The sequence below is a fragment of the Pollachius pollachius genome (genome assembly GCF_949987615.1).
Source record: "Pollachius pollachius genome assembly, chromosome: 8".
Classification (NCBI taxonomy): Eukaryota; Metazoa; Chordata; class Actinopteri; order Gadiformes; family Gadidae; genus Pollachius; species Pollachius pollachius.
Window position 1 is genome coordinate 7838341 of NC_136941.1, and position 17766 is coordinate 7856106.

At 42.2% G+C, this 17766-nt stretch overlaps 1 protein-coding gene across 1 annotated transcript in view; it reads left to right on the plus strand.

Moving 5' to 3' along the window:
• Window positions 1-4523: 4523 nt before the first annotated feature.
• The window catches only part of espn (espin), a 49522-nt gene continuing 36279 nt past the window's right edge, over window positions 4524-17766 (plus strand). The window contains exons 1-3 of the mRNA XM_079741711.1: window positions 4524-5271; window positions 6553-6746; window positions 15484-15670. Of these exons, the coding sequence (XP_079597837.1) occupies window positions 4981-5271; window positions 6553-6746; window positions 15484-15670 (672 nt within the window). The 5' untranslated portion in view covers window positions 4524-4980. The remainder of the gene's footprint in view (window positions 5272-6552; window positions 6747-15483; window positions 15671-17766) is intronic.

A 17766-nucleotide genomic window follows, 5' to 3' on the forward strand; every position in this document is an offset into this window, starting at 1 on the left:
TAGTATATAGGCCTAGCCTATAGTAGAACTGCAAAATATTGAGCCTAAACATTTAATAAAATCATATTTATTAAGATAAAGGTATAGGCTTAGGTGTAACTGGTAAATTGTTAGGAAATGAAGGCCACTCATCAATTAGGACTACATACACTGGACAGAGGGCCGAATTACAAGTAAAGCTACCCAGAGGTTTAAGGTCTTTAAGGCTTAATAAAACAGTGTTGGTCGGAATACATTTTTATTTGCGGGGGCCGTTAATGAATGATTTGAAATGGTATAGGCTCAATTTACATTCACATAAAATATGGAATAAAGCACGCCTATAATTGAAGTTTTTTTTTATTAATAAACTTGTATTTGGTATTAATAGAGAATTGCATATGGATAGTCTACTCTTAAAAATACAGTCATTTTTTGATTCGGTTGGAATGTGTTTTATATCTGTTGAATCCTGCTTTGTGTGTTGTTTTTTAGGCATACTGTTAAATTAAAGGGAACACAATAATGCATCATTGACATGAGGTCGAAAGGTTCTCACTCCTATGTTAAACAATATAATGTCCAAGATATTAAAATACTTGACAGGCATATTCTTTTTTTTTATTTAAATATAATGTATTTCAAAGATGATGATTATGAGGATTTACAATCGTTACTGTATCTCTAGACATATAGGCCTGAGGGTCAGGACCATATACTACTGCCTATATATGCGAAATTTTAGCAAAATATATTAATTTAATTATGTGAGAATATGAAGAAGGTAGGGCCAATTTATTATGTTTGTAAGCTCTGTCGCATAGAGGCCTAACATGATTATAAACAAGATTGCCTTTGTGTATGTGGGTGTTGGAGGTGAGGGGGGGGGGGGGGGGAGTAGAGAGAAAGAGAGAGAGAGAGAGAGAGAGAGAGAGAGAGAGAGAGAGAGAATGATAGATCAGGAGAGTTACGTTTGTCTTTATTCTTGACAGACTAGCGCACAATCAACAGTGTTGTAGAGAGAGAGAGAGAGAGAGAGGGGGGGGGGGAAGAAAGACAAGACAAGGAGAGAAAGACAGAGAAACAGAGAGGGAGACAGAGAGAGCGAGACAAGGGCACAGAGAGACAAAGACAGAGAGACACAGAGAGACAAAGACAGAGAGAGAGAGAGAGAGAGAGAGAGAGAGAATGATAGATCAGGAGAGTTACGTTTCAAACCATCTTTATTTTTGACAGACTAGCGCACAATCAACAATGTTTTAGAGAGAGAGAGAGAGAGAGAGAGAGAGAGAGAGAGAGAGAGAGAGAGAAGAGAGATTGTTGATTGTTATATTGTTACAGGTTGAAATATGTACATATTGTTCTGACGTTCTCTATTGTTATTATATGTTATATTTGTAATACTGTAATGCTTTGGCAACACTTTTTGGTTTACCAATAGTCATGCCAATAAAGCTTTTTTGAATTGAATTGAATTGAGAGAGAGAGAGAGGGAGAGGGACAGAAAGACAAGACAACGAGAGAAACACAGAGAAACAGAGAGGGAGACAGAGAGAGCAAGACAAGGGCACAGAGAGACAAAGACAGAGAGACACAGAGAGACAAAGACAGAGAGAGAGAGAGAGAGAGAGAGAGAGAGAGAGAGAGAGAGAAAGAGAAAGAGAGAGAGACGGACGCAGGGAAAGAGAAAAAACGTCATGTCGGAGGACTGTAGACAATCAATAAATACATTTTTTTCTTTGTTGTGTCTTGGTCTTATTTAAATATTAGTTGCTGAAAAATAAAGATATTCCTTCTTGTCTCGTTTTTAATTGTTTTAGGGCCTACCAGTGCGGATAGGCCTATTTAATAATTTTATGTTGGGGACAATGTAGGCTATTAGGCTATAAGAAATTAACAAAACTATGAATTGAATTGTTCAATCGGCTATACTGCATTCGATTATGAAAAAAAAAACAATAACTTAAGTTTTGGATTAAAACTATATTTGACTGGTTATAGGGCGATGAACCTACCACTTGTAAATATATTCAAACGGGCCTCTTGAGGACCGATGCCTTGCGGTCCCATTGTGGAGAAATATGGAGGCCTGCACGCGCCAGGGTTTAGTCAAGCAGGAGCAATTACGGCACGCGCCGCCCAGCTGAGCCGTTGGCCAGATGGGCCGGAGACTCGTGCGTGAGACCCGAGCCGGTTCACAGGAATTTAAACGGATCCGTAGTTGAGCTGAAGTTCAAAATATCATAGATTATATATATACAACTAAATCTAAATAAATAAATAGACTAACCATAACGTATTTCAGGGAGGTTCAAATATTGTCGTTGAAGACGATGATTAGAGGAGCGTCATGAAAAGTAATAAATTAGACCAAATGTGTAGGCCTATATTTTAGGCCTACACATTTGGTCTAATTTACTACTTTTCATGACGCTCTATTTTTTACCAAATATAAACATTTAAAAAAAAACAAACACCAAGGGCGTTTAAAGCAGCCAGGGTTTAGTCAGATACGTCAGCAGCAGGGCTGTTCTTGCCCATGCTGAGTCTTAACATTTGAATCTTCCCGCGCTGCACCAGATGGGACAACAATGCGACCACGCACTGAATAATGGACACGAATTTGAATAACTGTCACACGCCTGACGCGTGCAAGAAATATCCCTGTTTTCCCAGGCTTTTCTGGGAAAAACCGTTGGGAAGTCTCCTCCTATTCAAAGGGGATTTAGTACATGGCTTGGGTTCAGGAGAGCGACTATAATCCACCATGGGAAAAAGAAAACTCCGGAATACACACCACATGACTAAAGCCTGCACCACTGTCCATGGAGGCACACTTTAGAGGCTATTATAAGAGGCTATTATTATAATATATAGCCGTTATAAGCAGCTGTAGCATAAGGCTGCTCATTCATAAGGCCAGCATAAGGCCAGTGCATTTATAAAGGCCTTTGGCGAAATTATAATTTATTGCAAACGATATTTTATTTTATTTAGGCCATTGTTTAGGCTACACTATAATATATTTACCATCGCCTGTTGTCGGCCATTGTAAAAAAAAAGAGGCCAACATTGCGTTTCTCTTTGTTATTGCATATAAATCTGATTCGTTACCCTATTCCAGACATTTCATGAAACAATTATTTGTCTCTAAACACATAGATAATCTGCAAGCTGAACTCCGATATATTGCTGCCTATGTGCTGTGGGCCTTTAGAAATGAATAAGACTTGAGGTTAATTAGTCAATATGAATTGAAAAAATATAAGATAAATCTTGAACGTCAGAAAAGCGTGCATGCGCTCATGATTAGTCTACTCGTGGGATTCCTCCGTCCCGCCCCGAGTTAAAGGTCGCTGCGCCCGCGCCGTATCTATGACAGTTGTCTCTGACAGCCACCGCAACAGATGGGTCGAGGAGAGGCACGCGTCCAGCACGAGCCTGGACCCTAGGGGATAGACTTGGCAGAAGGTGCTCGAGCGGAACAGGATAATCGACGTAATCTATTAAGTAGGAGGGCCACGTTTTACGCAGGGCCTGCGGTCACGTTTGCGCAGTACTGCACTCTCTAGCGCGAGATTTCGTTCTTACCGATGTGCATTTTTCTATTCTCTAATGTCTTGCCCGTAACTGAACACAGTTACGGGCCTGCAATGGCCTGCAATGTGATCAAAGTGTTATCTTGGCTGCTGCTAATCATGAAGCACCGCCAGGTTACATGTTATATTGAACTGTGCATAGGTAGTAGGCCTATAATAATGCATGTAATAAATAGCTATCTCTATGAATCACAGCCAGGTTATATAGACCATGCTATTATATTGAAGTGTACTGCATCACGGCCAGGTTATATAATATAGATCATGTTATGATATTGAACAGCATCACTGCAGGCTTCATCTTAAATTATAATAATCCCCTTTTGAATACACGTAGACTATAGTCGGTAAATAAGCTTACAATATGGCAGGGCCTTGCTAACTACTGAAAAAAACACCTGTTAAACTTTCAAAACACCTGTTCAACTGTAGCATTACCTGGACTAACACAACGCTTCTCTGCCACCGTTTGGTCATATCATGTATTGCAATAAATATATCGTCAAAATATAGGCACATAGGCTTACTGAGTTCAAGGGCTCGCATTTGAACTATATGATAGTAGACCCCATGCACGAACTAAAGCCATGCACTGTTGCAGTATTAGTTTTCATGATTAGATAATAAATATTCATATAAATTATCTCTAATTGTGGCCTATTCTCCCACAGGTTAGGCTGCTTTACTCAGTGTCATAGTATTCCAGACCTTCAGACCTATACAATGAGCATGAACATGATATTACAATAATATAACATAAATCTCTCTGTGAGAATCGGCCAACCATTCAAACAAGCACAACATATCAACTCACTGTGAATGTGTTTAATTGGCACACTGGCCCTTTAAGCCCTGAGCGGATAAAACGCAGCAGCACTTGTAACAGGCTAAGCGATCCTCCACTCATGGATTATTCAACAAGTGGTGAGTCCCATGTCGCCAGCTGGGAGGGAGAGATATGGAGCAATAGTCTTTTATAAAACAACAAACACCTTTGAGCTTTTTTTTTTTTATTGTGAAAACAGGATTAGAAAACCAAAGCGACAGGTGAGCAGCATATCTAAATCGACGGTAGGTGAGTCCAGGTCACATCCCCGCGAACATAGGTAGACAGAAGGTGTCCTGAATGATTGGATACGATCAGATATGTATCGGTTAAATATTGCAGCAAGCAGTAATCGGGATAGTGTTGTGCGAAGACGAAGCGTTGGGAATGAAAGATGCGTTCCCGACTGGACAACCTAGATCACCTTACCTGAAGACTCGCCCTCTTCGGGTGGGAATGGTGTCTTCCTATAGACTTGAACTAACGGGAAAACGAAGCATAGCGTTCAAATACATTGCAATGGATATTCATTTTGCACGATGAACTACGGGTTGTGTTAACACAGAAGTTACAGTTATGGCGGAGAACACGCTTCTCGCGGCAAGGCAGGGCGACGTGCAAGTCCTGAAGGGGCTTTTAGGAACCAATGAACTGAACGACGACGTGAAGGATGTCCTCGGAGCTTCACCCGTGCACCACGCCGCCCGGGCCGGGAAGCTGACATGTCTGCGTTTCTTGGTGGAGGAGGCAGGCTTGTCGGGGAACACTGTGGCCAACAATGGCGCCAGTCCGGCGCACGACGCAGCGGCCACGGGCAACCTGGCGTGTTTACAGTGGCTGCTGACCCAGGGTGGCTGTCGACCCGAGGTGAGAGGGTGGAGGTTCACCCTTAAAAACATAAACTCAGACCGTTGCCTATATCTTTAGATATCATTGGTACATGTTAATTCACTAGATTGACTAGTTGGATCTATCACTGCCAATTTCATTCCCCAAGTAAACACAAACGTTTGAATTAAGATGCACAGCACATTCATTTCCACTTCCTAAAATGCTTTTCTCATTGATGGACAAAAGATAGCAGGCAGTGTAACGTCATGTTCAGGACAGTGAAACAGACCAGTGTTCATAACTGAGGTTCTTTTTGTGGGCTTTGCAGGACCACTGCGAGGACATGCGTCATATGATATAAGGGCATACTAGCATCAAATCTTTAGACCCTGTGTCTTTCAGAAATAACTCTCTCTGTAACATATATAAAACGTCATGTCACATGAGTTACATGAGGTCAGCTGTTGGATCAGTGTTAGGGAATGTGTGGGAATAAGTTAGCTATAACAGTGAATTTCTAACTAATGATTTATTAGGCCTAGCCTACTGTTAGAAATCCACTGTTATGTTATGGAACTGTAATAAGCGCTGTAGCTGTTCTTACAAATAACATAAATGGTTATAACCACTGTTATTTTTTATAACCAATAACATTGATGAAAAATCAAGATAATTGCATATCAAACTATATACTCTCACTCTCATTATGAGATGCTTGCTCTGTATTCCAGGTTAAAGGGTTCACATGACCATTTATGAAGGGCCATAAAGAGCTGTGTATACCTATGCGAATATAGGCTGTGGGATCTTTGTTGAGTGTGTTTATTTCCCTCATCATGTGCATTCATTCTGCACATGAACTGTCAGCAGTCTTACAGCAAATTAGACTGATTTGTGTCAAGGACAATATGTTCAACCCATATGAAGAAAATTATCTCAGACAGTAAAGATTAAATTTCCCATAAATCTCATTTTCTTGAATCGCGAACAAGAGCCGTTTTGGCTCTCTGAGGCTATCGTAATTGTTGTTAAGATGCTAAAGTGAAGTGCATGGTACTTTGGCAAATTCGGTTTCCCTCATGTGGTTGTGATTACACAAGGAATCCCCGTTTCCATGAATTGAAGATTCAGTGTAGTCCTATTATGTGGAGAGGCGCTTGCACACAGACAGACCAACACCCAACTATAGAGCAACCACCAAGAACACACCAGCCAGCTCAGGTACGGCACACAGGCCCCGTGTTGGTGTTTGTTATCATTTGTGGAAACACCTGTCAAATGTCCTTCATGATAACTGTTGTTGTTGTTGACTCACAGGACAGGGACAGCTCGGGAGCTACAGTCCTCCACCTCACATCTCGCTTTAGTCAGCACGAGCTCAGCGATTGGCTGCTCAAGAGCGGGGAGGTGGACCCCGGGGCCACCACAGACTCGGGGGCCCTTCCTGTTCACTACGCCGCTGCCAAGGGCGACCTGCCGTCCCTCCGACTGCTGCTGGGACACAGCCCAAAGTAAGACCTCCCTGCTGCTGGACCGGCCCGGGTGTGAGCAAGGGAACTAGTTCTTTGTCCAATGAAACCCTTTGTTTATTTTCCTTGAAGGTGTCCAACACTAGGTTAAACTTTGATGGTATATTATCATAGGATGGTGATGCTATATGTACACAAATGTCTTTCCGAACAGTATTTTGTACTGGAAATAGGCCAGTGAAAAGTTGTACTTGTGACTTCAGACTACTAAGGATGAAGTGATTAAATTGATATGGAAAATGATATGGAAATCTAGGAATATTTCGAGAACATCCTTCCCTTCTCTTGGGGTTCAGTAGCACAGCATTGAACTCATTATTTGCTTGGCTAATTCCAAAGATTTTTGAATAATCTTTCCGAAACTATTAAAAGTTTCTTTACCCTCACAAAAGACTGAAAGCCAGCAGCCAAATGCGACTTTGAGGACCTCATGCCCTATCTATCTATCTATCTGGAGCAACTTATGGGAATGGGAATCAAATATGAAAGCATTGTTCAATGCTGTATTATTATGTTATTAGAGAGAGGTTTTTATTGACTATGGGGAAATACTTCATGCCAATGTTTCTTCTACTATTAGAAGAAATATTACTATTAGTGCTTTTCTTCAAATGCCACAAAGAAACGATTTTTTAGCTTGTCTTTTAATTAATTGTTTTGCTAATTTGCTGCGACACCCAGAATGTATGTGTGTGAGTTTCTGTGTGTACACATGTTTATGTTAGTGTGTGTGTGTGTGTGTGTGTGTGTGTGTGTGTGTGTGTGTGTGTGTGTGTGTGTGTGTGCGTGTAAGGGATGATGTGCACACAAATTGCACCGTCACTTTCAATAGCAGATTTCCACTCAGGGTTACACACACACACACACACACAATAGTTGGTGATTACCTCCAGATGAATGTAGCTGCTAATCAGTGCTTTGTCAGAGGACCCGTCCCTCGTAGAGATAGCATAGACCCTAAGGGCCCTGATTGCATTGTGATGACGCGTAGCACTAGCATTAGCCTGAGTAATCCTTGTCAAGCAGAGCCTAGCTTGACCAATGGCAGATGACACACACAACACTTAAAGCGCACAATATGAGCACACATAAAAAAACATAGCTTAACCAGGAGTGACTTGCTGGTGCTCTAGTCTAGTGTATACAGTGACTTAAGCCGGATTACTTTTATGGGGGACATTTATTTTGAAGAAACATGCACCTTGAATTAATATTTGTAAAGAATGAGACTGATAGCTGTTCTCAAGGTGCAGAGGTTCTTCAAAGTTAACATGAGACTTTTACGACGGTTTGGTGATTGGTAATTGACGACACCTGCCGACTGCTGTACCTCACCTGTCTATTAATCAGTTCTGAGAGCCACGCCCGCTTCTCCCAGCGTGAAACCACCCAGACTTCCACGGTCTTTAATATTGGTTTTATCCAACCTGTGATATACTCAACACATCAAATCCCATTGACATTGATTTTGAGGATTCACTTTGTGCTGCACTGGGGATAAAGTCGGCCATATAAGAGAGAGCCATATAAGTCCAGGGTTTTACATGAAGATGTGTTTTGCATCAGGAAGTGAGTAAAAAAGGATCTGTCACGCAAAGTTTTCCAATCATCAATCAGATCTGTTGAGTAAACAGAGATGGTATCTATGGTATCTAACCCATAGTTGCGGGAATAGAGGAAGAACTCTGTTGCTGTCAGATAAGCCACATAGAAATTGGAGTGATAGTCAATACCCCTTGTCTCTCCAGGGATGGAAAGTTTGTGATGGTTTTCCTGTTCACATCTCAATGGATCCATTAGAGAATCCATATGATTTCCCACAACATTTATTTCTTTAAGATTATTAAATAAGAAGCAACTTAATTAAAATAATATCACCAAAACATACTTTTTTGAGGGTTTGACAAACGTGCTTATTGAAAGGTATCAAATACACAACAGAAAATCATTGTCAGCCAAACGAGTAAGCATATATAACAGTGCATTGTGGGATACAGATCAGCTGGGGAACGACTTTAGCAATAGCAATAGCATTGCTTCAACTCATCCTTTGTGTCACATTTCTATATCAGGTTGGAAACCCATTCCATGCAAAACCACATTTTTGCACGCAAATGCATTCTATATTAACATTTAACATTGCCCTGGTCTTATTATATTCACCTCAGTACAGTCAGGCTCCAGCATTAGTTTAAAGGACAATATTGTAATCATCTTTGACTGAGTTCAACATTGCTTGAGCATCATATGCAACACACATCAATAGCCATTGTGTGTGTATTAAAAAGATTGTCTGTTATGAAAGTGAGACAGACATACAGGAAGAAAGACAGGCAGGTATACAGACAGACAGGTATAGAGGAAGAAAGACAGGCAGACAGACAGACAGGCAGTCAGGCATATAGGAAGAAAGACAGGCAGGCATACAGACAGACAGGCAGGCAGGCATAGAGGAAGAAAGACAGGCAGACGGACAGACAGGCAGGCATAGAGGAAGAAAGACAGGCCGGCATAGAGAACAAGCTATTTAGCGAGAACTTTAACAACATCCGCAAATCCAGCTATCTCTCATTGGCTCCGTACAGAGACAACAGCGGCCTTGTAATGTGCGCCTAATGTGCCACTCTGCTATCAGGGTATGCAAACCCCGCTGGCGTCTCTGTGTGCCGGCCCTCCCCGGAGCTCCGGACTAGCAGAGAGCGCGAAGGAGCCCTGGCTGTTGTGTTTCACCTCGGCAGCAGCTCTCCATATTGTGTGACCCCCGGACAGGTGCGCCACTGCTGAATCTTTAATGGCCTCTTGGGGACACGGCTCCTCCCCCCCACCTTCCCATTCACCAGCACCACATTCACCTCTACTGTTTACCACGGTCGCCACGGTGACCCCAGCAGCAGCACCCAGCGATAAGGCGTAATGAGAGGAAACAATTAGGCCTTGGAAACGGTGGGGGCTGTGGTGTGCTGTGTTTGACTGGCTGTGGAGTTTGTGTGTACGGTTAGTTTTGTTTTAAGGTCCAACTTGAGCCGCTGAGAGATAGCGGCGGGCGGCCATCTGTGTTTATCAGGCGACGCGGATGTGGCGTTTCAAGTTTTATAAGGCTGTGACACAGGGGTGCTCCTTTGTTTTGGTCTGTCGCTCATTCAGATGGGCAGCATGCCCCCTGTAGATTAGATCGTCAATTATGGCCACTTTAAAAATGTAGCGTCTCTGAGATGTTGTTTCATTGGTTTGATATTCTTCACCATGCTTCTAGCTTAATATTGTGCAAGGCCTACAGGTAGGCTTGAATATTGTGTTTTAGAGTTGAAAATAGTGAATATCGTGGCTCTGTCAAAACGGCAATCCGGATGGACAGAGCCAACAATCAAGCTCTGTGTGAACACCATCCTGGCAAAAGAGACAATAATGTTATTGTTAATTTTGCTTCTATTAATAGAAACACGCATCATTAAACGGGGCAATGTTTTCATCCTCTGCTGAATGGTTTGACACGGTTCCAAGGTCCTCCTTGTAGTAAACGCTCTAACAGTGTTACATAACTGGAAACGGCTTCCATTCGGCAGCGGCAGCCAACAGCTACTCTAGTGTGAGGAGGGGCCGCCGTCACCGTGGCCCCCAGTGGAACGCCGCCGTAAATCCCATGGAACTATTCGAGCTGGTTCGCTCGTTGGACATGTCACCGTCTTCTGGAAGCTTCCGGAGGCTTCTGTTGAGGCCACACAGATGTTAAAGCGTTCTGCCAGATAGGGCTTGTTGTTTCATTAACGGATCACAACTCATTTGTTTTCCCCTATTCAGCCCACTATCGCAAAACCAACCTGTGTATGTGTGTTGGTGGCTATGTGTGTGTGTGTGTGTGTGTGTAGTGCTTGTGTGTGTGTGTGTGTAATGTATCTTTAGCGATAGCAGTGGTCGGAGTAACAAAAGGCTGCGTTAATGACTGTACTAGACTAGAGTGATGTAGAGTCGAAGAGTATGTGTGTGTGTGTGTGTGTGTGTGTTTGTGCATGCATGTGTTTGGCATGGGGTTGCAGACAGGTTATGTAATCAATCAGCCAAGATCAAGATCTGTTCAGCTAATTCCTGAATGACTTTATTGGGCTACGAGGAGAATAGACGTCGCACACTGGAATATTCCACAGAGTGAGTTGGCTGGCTCACACTTGCCACGCGATGGACTGGTTAGGTCATGCAGGGAAATAAGTCTTAAGAATCAGATTAGCCTATTCACCCCCACAGACCTCTACTATATCCCTTTCATCTCTGGGCCAAGCCTTTCCACAAGGCCCCTTTCTCCTGACGACAGGTCACGCAGACACAACATCAACATGACCTGTGTGGTTCTTTGCCAGCCTCGTAATGCCTTCATCCATTGCATGGGTCTTTCTTCTGTTGCTGTTAACATGTTGTTAACATGGAGCAGACACTTTAATTCAGAGCAAATTTTTCATACACATGAATACAGGAATTTTCCACAAGGCCTTCAGGTAGGCTGCAGACATTGGGATTCAAACCCATAGCCTTTTAGCTGGGAGTCGAACAGCTTGACCACTAGACTCTTCTGGCCCCCACTGTCTTTGTTAACAAGATTTTGGCTAATGTCAAGTGTCTGAGTTCTGTTGTGGACTGTGGCATTGAATACCACTTGACGCATAACATATTACCATACCATAGCCAAAAACAGATCATTACCATAACCATACTAAACCATTACCATTCAATACCATAACATAACAATACACAGAGTGTAGCATTAGCAAGGTCCATTGCTACACACCACCTAGGTGGCTGCCACTGCAGTTCCTACTTCCATTGGTCTCTTCCAGACAAAGGACGTAGGGTGGTCTTCTTGAGACCGGTTTACTGCAGGAGTTGGCGCTCCATGTGGCCATGCAGGAGAGATATCTCTCTCTCTCTCTCTCTCTCTCTCTCTCTGAGTGTGTGTGGAGATGGCTGGTATTACCTTTGCACATTGATTGCTCATTACACAGCCTCACTCAGCCCCAGAGTCCGATCAGTCTGACTCGGTCCAGGTGATGCTGCTCAAACCAGCCATCATCCACACTCCCACACAGTTTTAATTGATAGAGTGGAGCAATAGCCCGACTTGACACACAAAAATATGTCACGGGAATTTGCAACAGGTTAAATTCAAGCATATTTCTTCTCAGAACTTCTTGAATTATTGAGAAGGAAAAGCTATTGAGAATCCCGCGAGCTCTTATGTGACATGAAAACCATTACCCTGAACTTCACTTACTTACAACCTAATTAAGAGAACATTAGCTTCGGTTTCTTAGTACCCATGCACATTCTGGTAATTGTAACCTAGCACCCATGCACATAGTGGTTAAGGGCAGAGCACAACCTGCTGTTCACTTTGATGTCATTATGCTGATACATTAAGATGAATTACGTGACAGAACAAACAAACATATACATAACATATCTCCTGCATTGGCCGTTGTGTGTCATGGAGTGACAAGGTGACTGACTGGAGTATCGTTTAAGTCCTGGCCACGCAAGGCTGACCTCATTGTCCTTGGCTTTGAAATCCACCCCTCTCCCTCTCCTATGAAGATCTTCTGGAGCATAGAAAATCCAGCTGGGTCTTGTAAACACATGTATGCAATTTAAAAAATAATGTTTCAGGTATTAAGCGTGTGATCTTCGTCTAGGTGTTTAAAAAGAAAGAAATATTTTATCAGAAGTACAGGTTTGCCATTGTTATCGTTGGTTCCCTGGGTTTGAGGTGGGATCGAATATGTACTTTTCATATTACACTGTTGTGCTGCAGGTAAACTCAAGCCCACTTTGGTTACACTCATGAATAATGAATCCTGCTGCCCACTTCCTGATGAAAGAACTACAGATTACTTCCCCCCCTCTAACAAATTTGAAATATTTAACATCAATATGTTGTTGTCTCCTGTTGTCATGTTGTTCTTACCTTAACTACCCTCCAACTAGTTCAACTGCCTCACCGGGAATCTGAGAATCAATTTTTTATCATAATTAGGAAAGGTAATTTCTCAAATAAATTATGTGCATTTCCTACTGTCACAGTTAAATACGTTTAAAGTCCTATTCAAATTGCTGTAGATCAAATCAATTCAAAACTAAATTAAAAAAAACTGTTGAACTACTTAGAATTGCAAATAAGTCATTGTTAGTTGAGGGATTTCTGCCTGCTGTCTGAACCCATAATGCTCAAACAGCACCATCTCTGGTTAAACACTGCATGCTACAAATACTCTATGGGCCCTATCTTGCATCCGGCGCAATTGACTTTCTCACTGGCGCATGTGTCGTTGCTAGTTTGCAACTGGCGCAGAGCGTTCTTTTCCCTCCTGCGCCACGCGTCGGTAAATTAGGGAATGATCTTACGCCCCAAGGGTAGGTTTGGCGAAAGGAGGAGGCGTGTTCTGGCGCGAACGTTCCCTGGTGCTATTTTGCAGTTTCAGAAATCAGTTGTGCCACAAACCAGGAAATACCTGGTTTAAAGTCAGTGGCGCGTTGTTCAGATGCTATTTTAAGGGCGCATGCATAATGTTGCTTGTGCACCTCGCGCATACACTTTGCTTCACTCATCTACCTAGCCACACATTCTTGGTAAATTATTTGGGAAAGAACAGCTGATACAGCGGTAATAAGTTGTACTTTTAAATCAATGCATCTGCAAACACCGTACAGCAAACACATATTTTCTTGACACAGACATCGTGTACATGCCCATAACTTTTAGGATTGATGAGTATATGATCGTGAGAAAACATTGTTTTACCGCGAGTGAGTGTTAAAAAGAATGAATGAATGCGGGCGCGCGTGTGTGTATGTGTAAAATAATTAATGAATGCGGGCGCGCGTGTGTGCGTCCATCTGTTTAAACACACGCAAACTAAACACGTAACGCATAATACAGTCCATGGCAATGTATATTAACGGGGGGACACATGCATATTAGGAACACAAGTCGGTAACGATAATGAATACAATATTGATAATAAACAATGTTTATAATGTATTGCGTATATCATTAAATAGAACTACAGTTACCGCATATCATATGTGTGTTAAGTTTTCTTTGCCGAAATTTATTTAAGGGCTCAGTATTTCTGAAGTTGTGGAAGAAAACCTTATTCCATGTGTGAATTAGGCCCTATTATTTGGCCATAAACTGAGCCATTTGAAGTTTGAAATTCATGTGCATCTGTCTCATCGGAAACTGCAGACGCGCTGTCAAAATATCAACTTGTCAGATTCAAATGCGCTCATGGCTCTTAAAGGGGATGGGAGCTGGCATTCTCATTGGTTTATTGCACGTTACACCCAAACCACACCTATGGGTAATTAGGCTACTTCAGACCAACCCTTTTTAGATTTGCGCCGGGCGCAAGAGTCATGACTCTTGCACCGGTAAAATAGCAACATCGCCATAGAACCGCCCACAAAGCTACTAGCGCTTGGCGCTTCTCACTTGCGTTTCAGACCGTTAAAACAGGGCCCTATGGCTGATATTGTGCCAGATGGTTTCAATTTCCATACACACAATGACGTTGGTGTTATTCTCAGTTGTTCTAGAAACATCGCTCTGATCTCTGAAAACTCCTTTCCGACGCCAGCAGTCTCAACATTGGAAAGCACAAGATTTAAACCCAGGGAGCTTACAGAAGTTGATTTAGAGCATGCGTAGAACTGGTTACTGGTACTAATGTGAGCCTAAATCCCTTTGAGCCTTCAGCCACAGGTCTCTTCCTATGGGGTTAAAGGTCATTTGTCTGGCGCTAACCTCCGTGACCTCTGCTCTTCCTTCTCCACCCCTTGTTCTCCCTTTCCCGCTATTCTGAATCTCTCTCTCCTTCCCTGTTCTATCTCTCCCACTCCCACTCTCTCTCTTGCTCTGTCTCACTCTCATCTCTCTTGCTCACTCTCATTCTCATCTCCCTCCCCCCCCCGTCTCTCTCTCTGTCTCTCTCTCATTCTCATCTCTCCCCCCCCCCCCCCCCCCGTCTCTCTCACTCTCTCTCTCTCTCTTCCCAGTAGTAAACTGAAGCTAGTTCTGGAGTGTTAATCCTCTTGGAAGACATGGTCGGTCACTTGTTCCCGTCCAAATAAAGCATGGGTTTATGGGATTTAGAACTGTGTGTCTATGTGTGTCTGGCTGTGTGTGTGTGTGTGTGTATGTGTGCGTGCGTGCGTGTGTGTGTGTGTGTTGTTTTCTGAATGGTTGACCAGTGACAGGAAAGACCTAGGACTAGTTGGATGACCTTTCAGTGGCGGGGAGGACGAATTCCATTAGAGAGAGAGGGACTTAAAATCTTGATGACCAATGGGAGATGAGATAATTAGCTGGGTTTGTAAGAGCCACAAAAGTCGGACTGTCTGTCTGTCTGTCTGTCAATCATAATAGACAAAGGTTTCAAATGAGCAATGTATTCTGATTTCTATAAAAAGTCTGTGTGTAAGTGTGGTTTTTGTGTTATGGAACTGTGTTGAGAGGGTTGAGTCTTGGACCCAGAAACCCAATCGCTAACCATTCTCTTGTTTGTATTTAACCTAATAACATTATAGTAATTGTAAGTATGTATTATTTTGTGGCTAGAAAGAAATTGTGTTTCTGGTGCAATGTCAGTGTATCCACTGAAAAATCCTGCTCCGAAAGGTGCTTCAAAATAAAAGCCTTCGCTTAATGGAATGTATTGTACTTTGCTTCCTGCAGTGTTGTCAATTACCAAACCAAGAATGGTGCCACGCCCTTATACCTGGCCTGTCAGGAGGGCCACTTGGAGGCCGTCCAATACCTTGTGAAGGATTGTGGGGCGGAGCCAAGCATCCGAGCCAATGACGGCATGACTCCGCTACATGCCGCCGCCCAGATGGGCCACAACACCGTCATCGTGTGGCTGGTATCTTGGAATGTCAGAGATCTGTAGTTCACATTTGGATCTTCACTTCATATACTGAAAGAGATCTGTTGTTAGCATCAGAGATCTGTAGTTCACATTTGGATCTTCACTTCATACACTGAAAGAGATCTGCCCTTCACAACATGAAAGAGATCTGTAGTTCACATTTGGATCTTCACTTCATATACTGAAAGAGATCTGCCCTTCACAACATGAAGGAGATCTGTAGTTAGCATCAGAGATCTGTAGTTCACATTTGGATCTTCACTTCATATACTGAAAGAGATCTGCCCTTCACAACATGAAGGAGATCTGTAGTTAGCATCAGAGATCTGTAGTTCACATTTGGATCTTCACTTCATATACTGAAAGAGATCTGTAGTTAGCATCAGAGATCTGTAGTTCACATTTGGATCTTCACTTCATATACTGAAAGAGATCTGTAGTTAGCATCAGAGATCTGTAGTTCACATTTGGATCTTCACTTCATATACTGAAAGAGATCTGCCCTTCACAACATGAAAGAGATCTGTAGTTAGCATCAGAGATCTGTAGTTCACGTTTGGATCTTCACTTCATATACTGAAAGAGATCTGCCCTTCACAACATGAAGGAGATCTGTAGTTAGCATCAGAGATCTGTAGTTCACATTTGGATCTTCACTTCATATACTGAAAGAGATCTGCCCTTCACAACATGAAGGAGATCTGTAGTTAGCATCAGAGATCTGTAGTTCACATTTGGATCTTCACTTCATATACTGAAAGAGATCTGCCCTTCACAACATGAAGGAGATCTGTAGTTCACATCACATCAGACATCTTTAGTTTACATCATGAAAGAGAACTGTAGTTAGCATCAGAGATCTGTAGTTCACATTTGGATCTTCACTTTATATACTGAAAGAGATCTGCCCTTCACAAAATTAAAGAGATCTGTAGTTAGCATCAGAGAACTGTAGTTCACATCACATCAGACATCTTTAGTTCACATCATGAAAGAGAACTGTAGTTAGCATCAGAGATCTGTCGTTCACATTTGGATCTTCACTTCATATACTGAAAGAGATCTGCCCTTCACAACATGAAAGAGATCTGTAGTTAGCATCAGAGATCTGTAGTTAACATTTGGATCTTCACTTCATATACTGAAAGAGATCTGCCCTTCACAACATGAAGGAGATCTGTAGTTAGCATCAGAGATCTGTAGTTCACATTTGGATCTTCACTTCATATACTGAAAGAGATCTGCCCTTCACAACATGAAGGAGATCTGTAGTTAGCATCAGAGATCTGTAGTTCACATTTGGATCTTCACTTCATATACTGAAAGAGATCTGTAGTTAGCATCAGAGATCTGTAGTTCACATTTGGATCTTCACTTCATATACTGAAAGAGATCTGTAGTTAGCATCAGAGATCTGTAGTTCACATTTGGATCTTCACTTCATATACTGAAAGAGATCTGCCCTTCACAACATGAAAGAGATCTGTAGTTAGCATCAGAGATCTGTAGTTCACGTTTGGATCTTCACTTCATATACTGAAAGAGATCTGCCCTTCACAACATGAAGGAGATCTGTAGTTAGCATCAGAGATCTGTAGTTCACATTTGGATCTTCACTTCATATACTGAAAGAGATCTGCCCTTCACAACATGGAGATCTGTAGTTAGCATCAGAGATCTGTAGTTCACATTTGGATCTTCACTTCATATACTGAAAGAGATCTGCCCTTCACAACATGAAGGAGATCTGTAGTTAGCATCAGAGATCTGTAGTTCACATCACATCAGACATCTTTAGTTTACATCATGAAAGAGAACTGTAGTTAGCATCAGAGATCTGTAGTTCACATTTGGATCTTCACTTTATATACTGAAAGAGATCTGCCCTTCACAAAATTAAAGAGATCTGTAGTTAGCATCAGAGAACTGTAGTTCACATCACATCAGACATCTTTAGTTCACATCATGAAAGAGAACTGTAGTTAGCATCAGAGATCTGTCGTTCACATTTGGATCTTCACTTCATATACTGAAAGAGATCTGCCCTTCACAACATGAAAGAGATCTGTAGTTAGCATCAGAGATCTGTA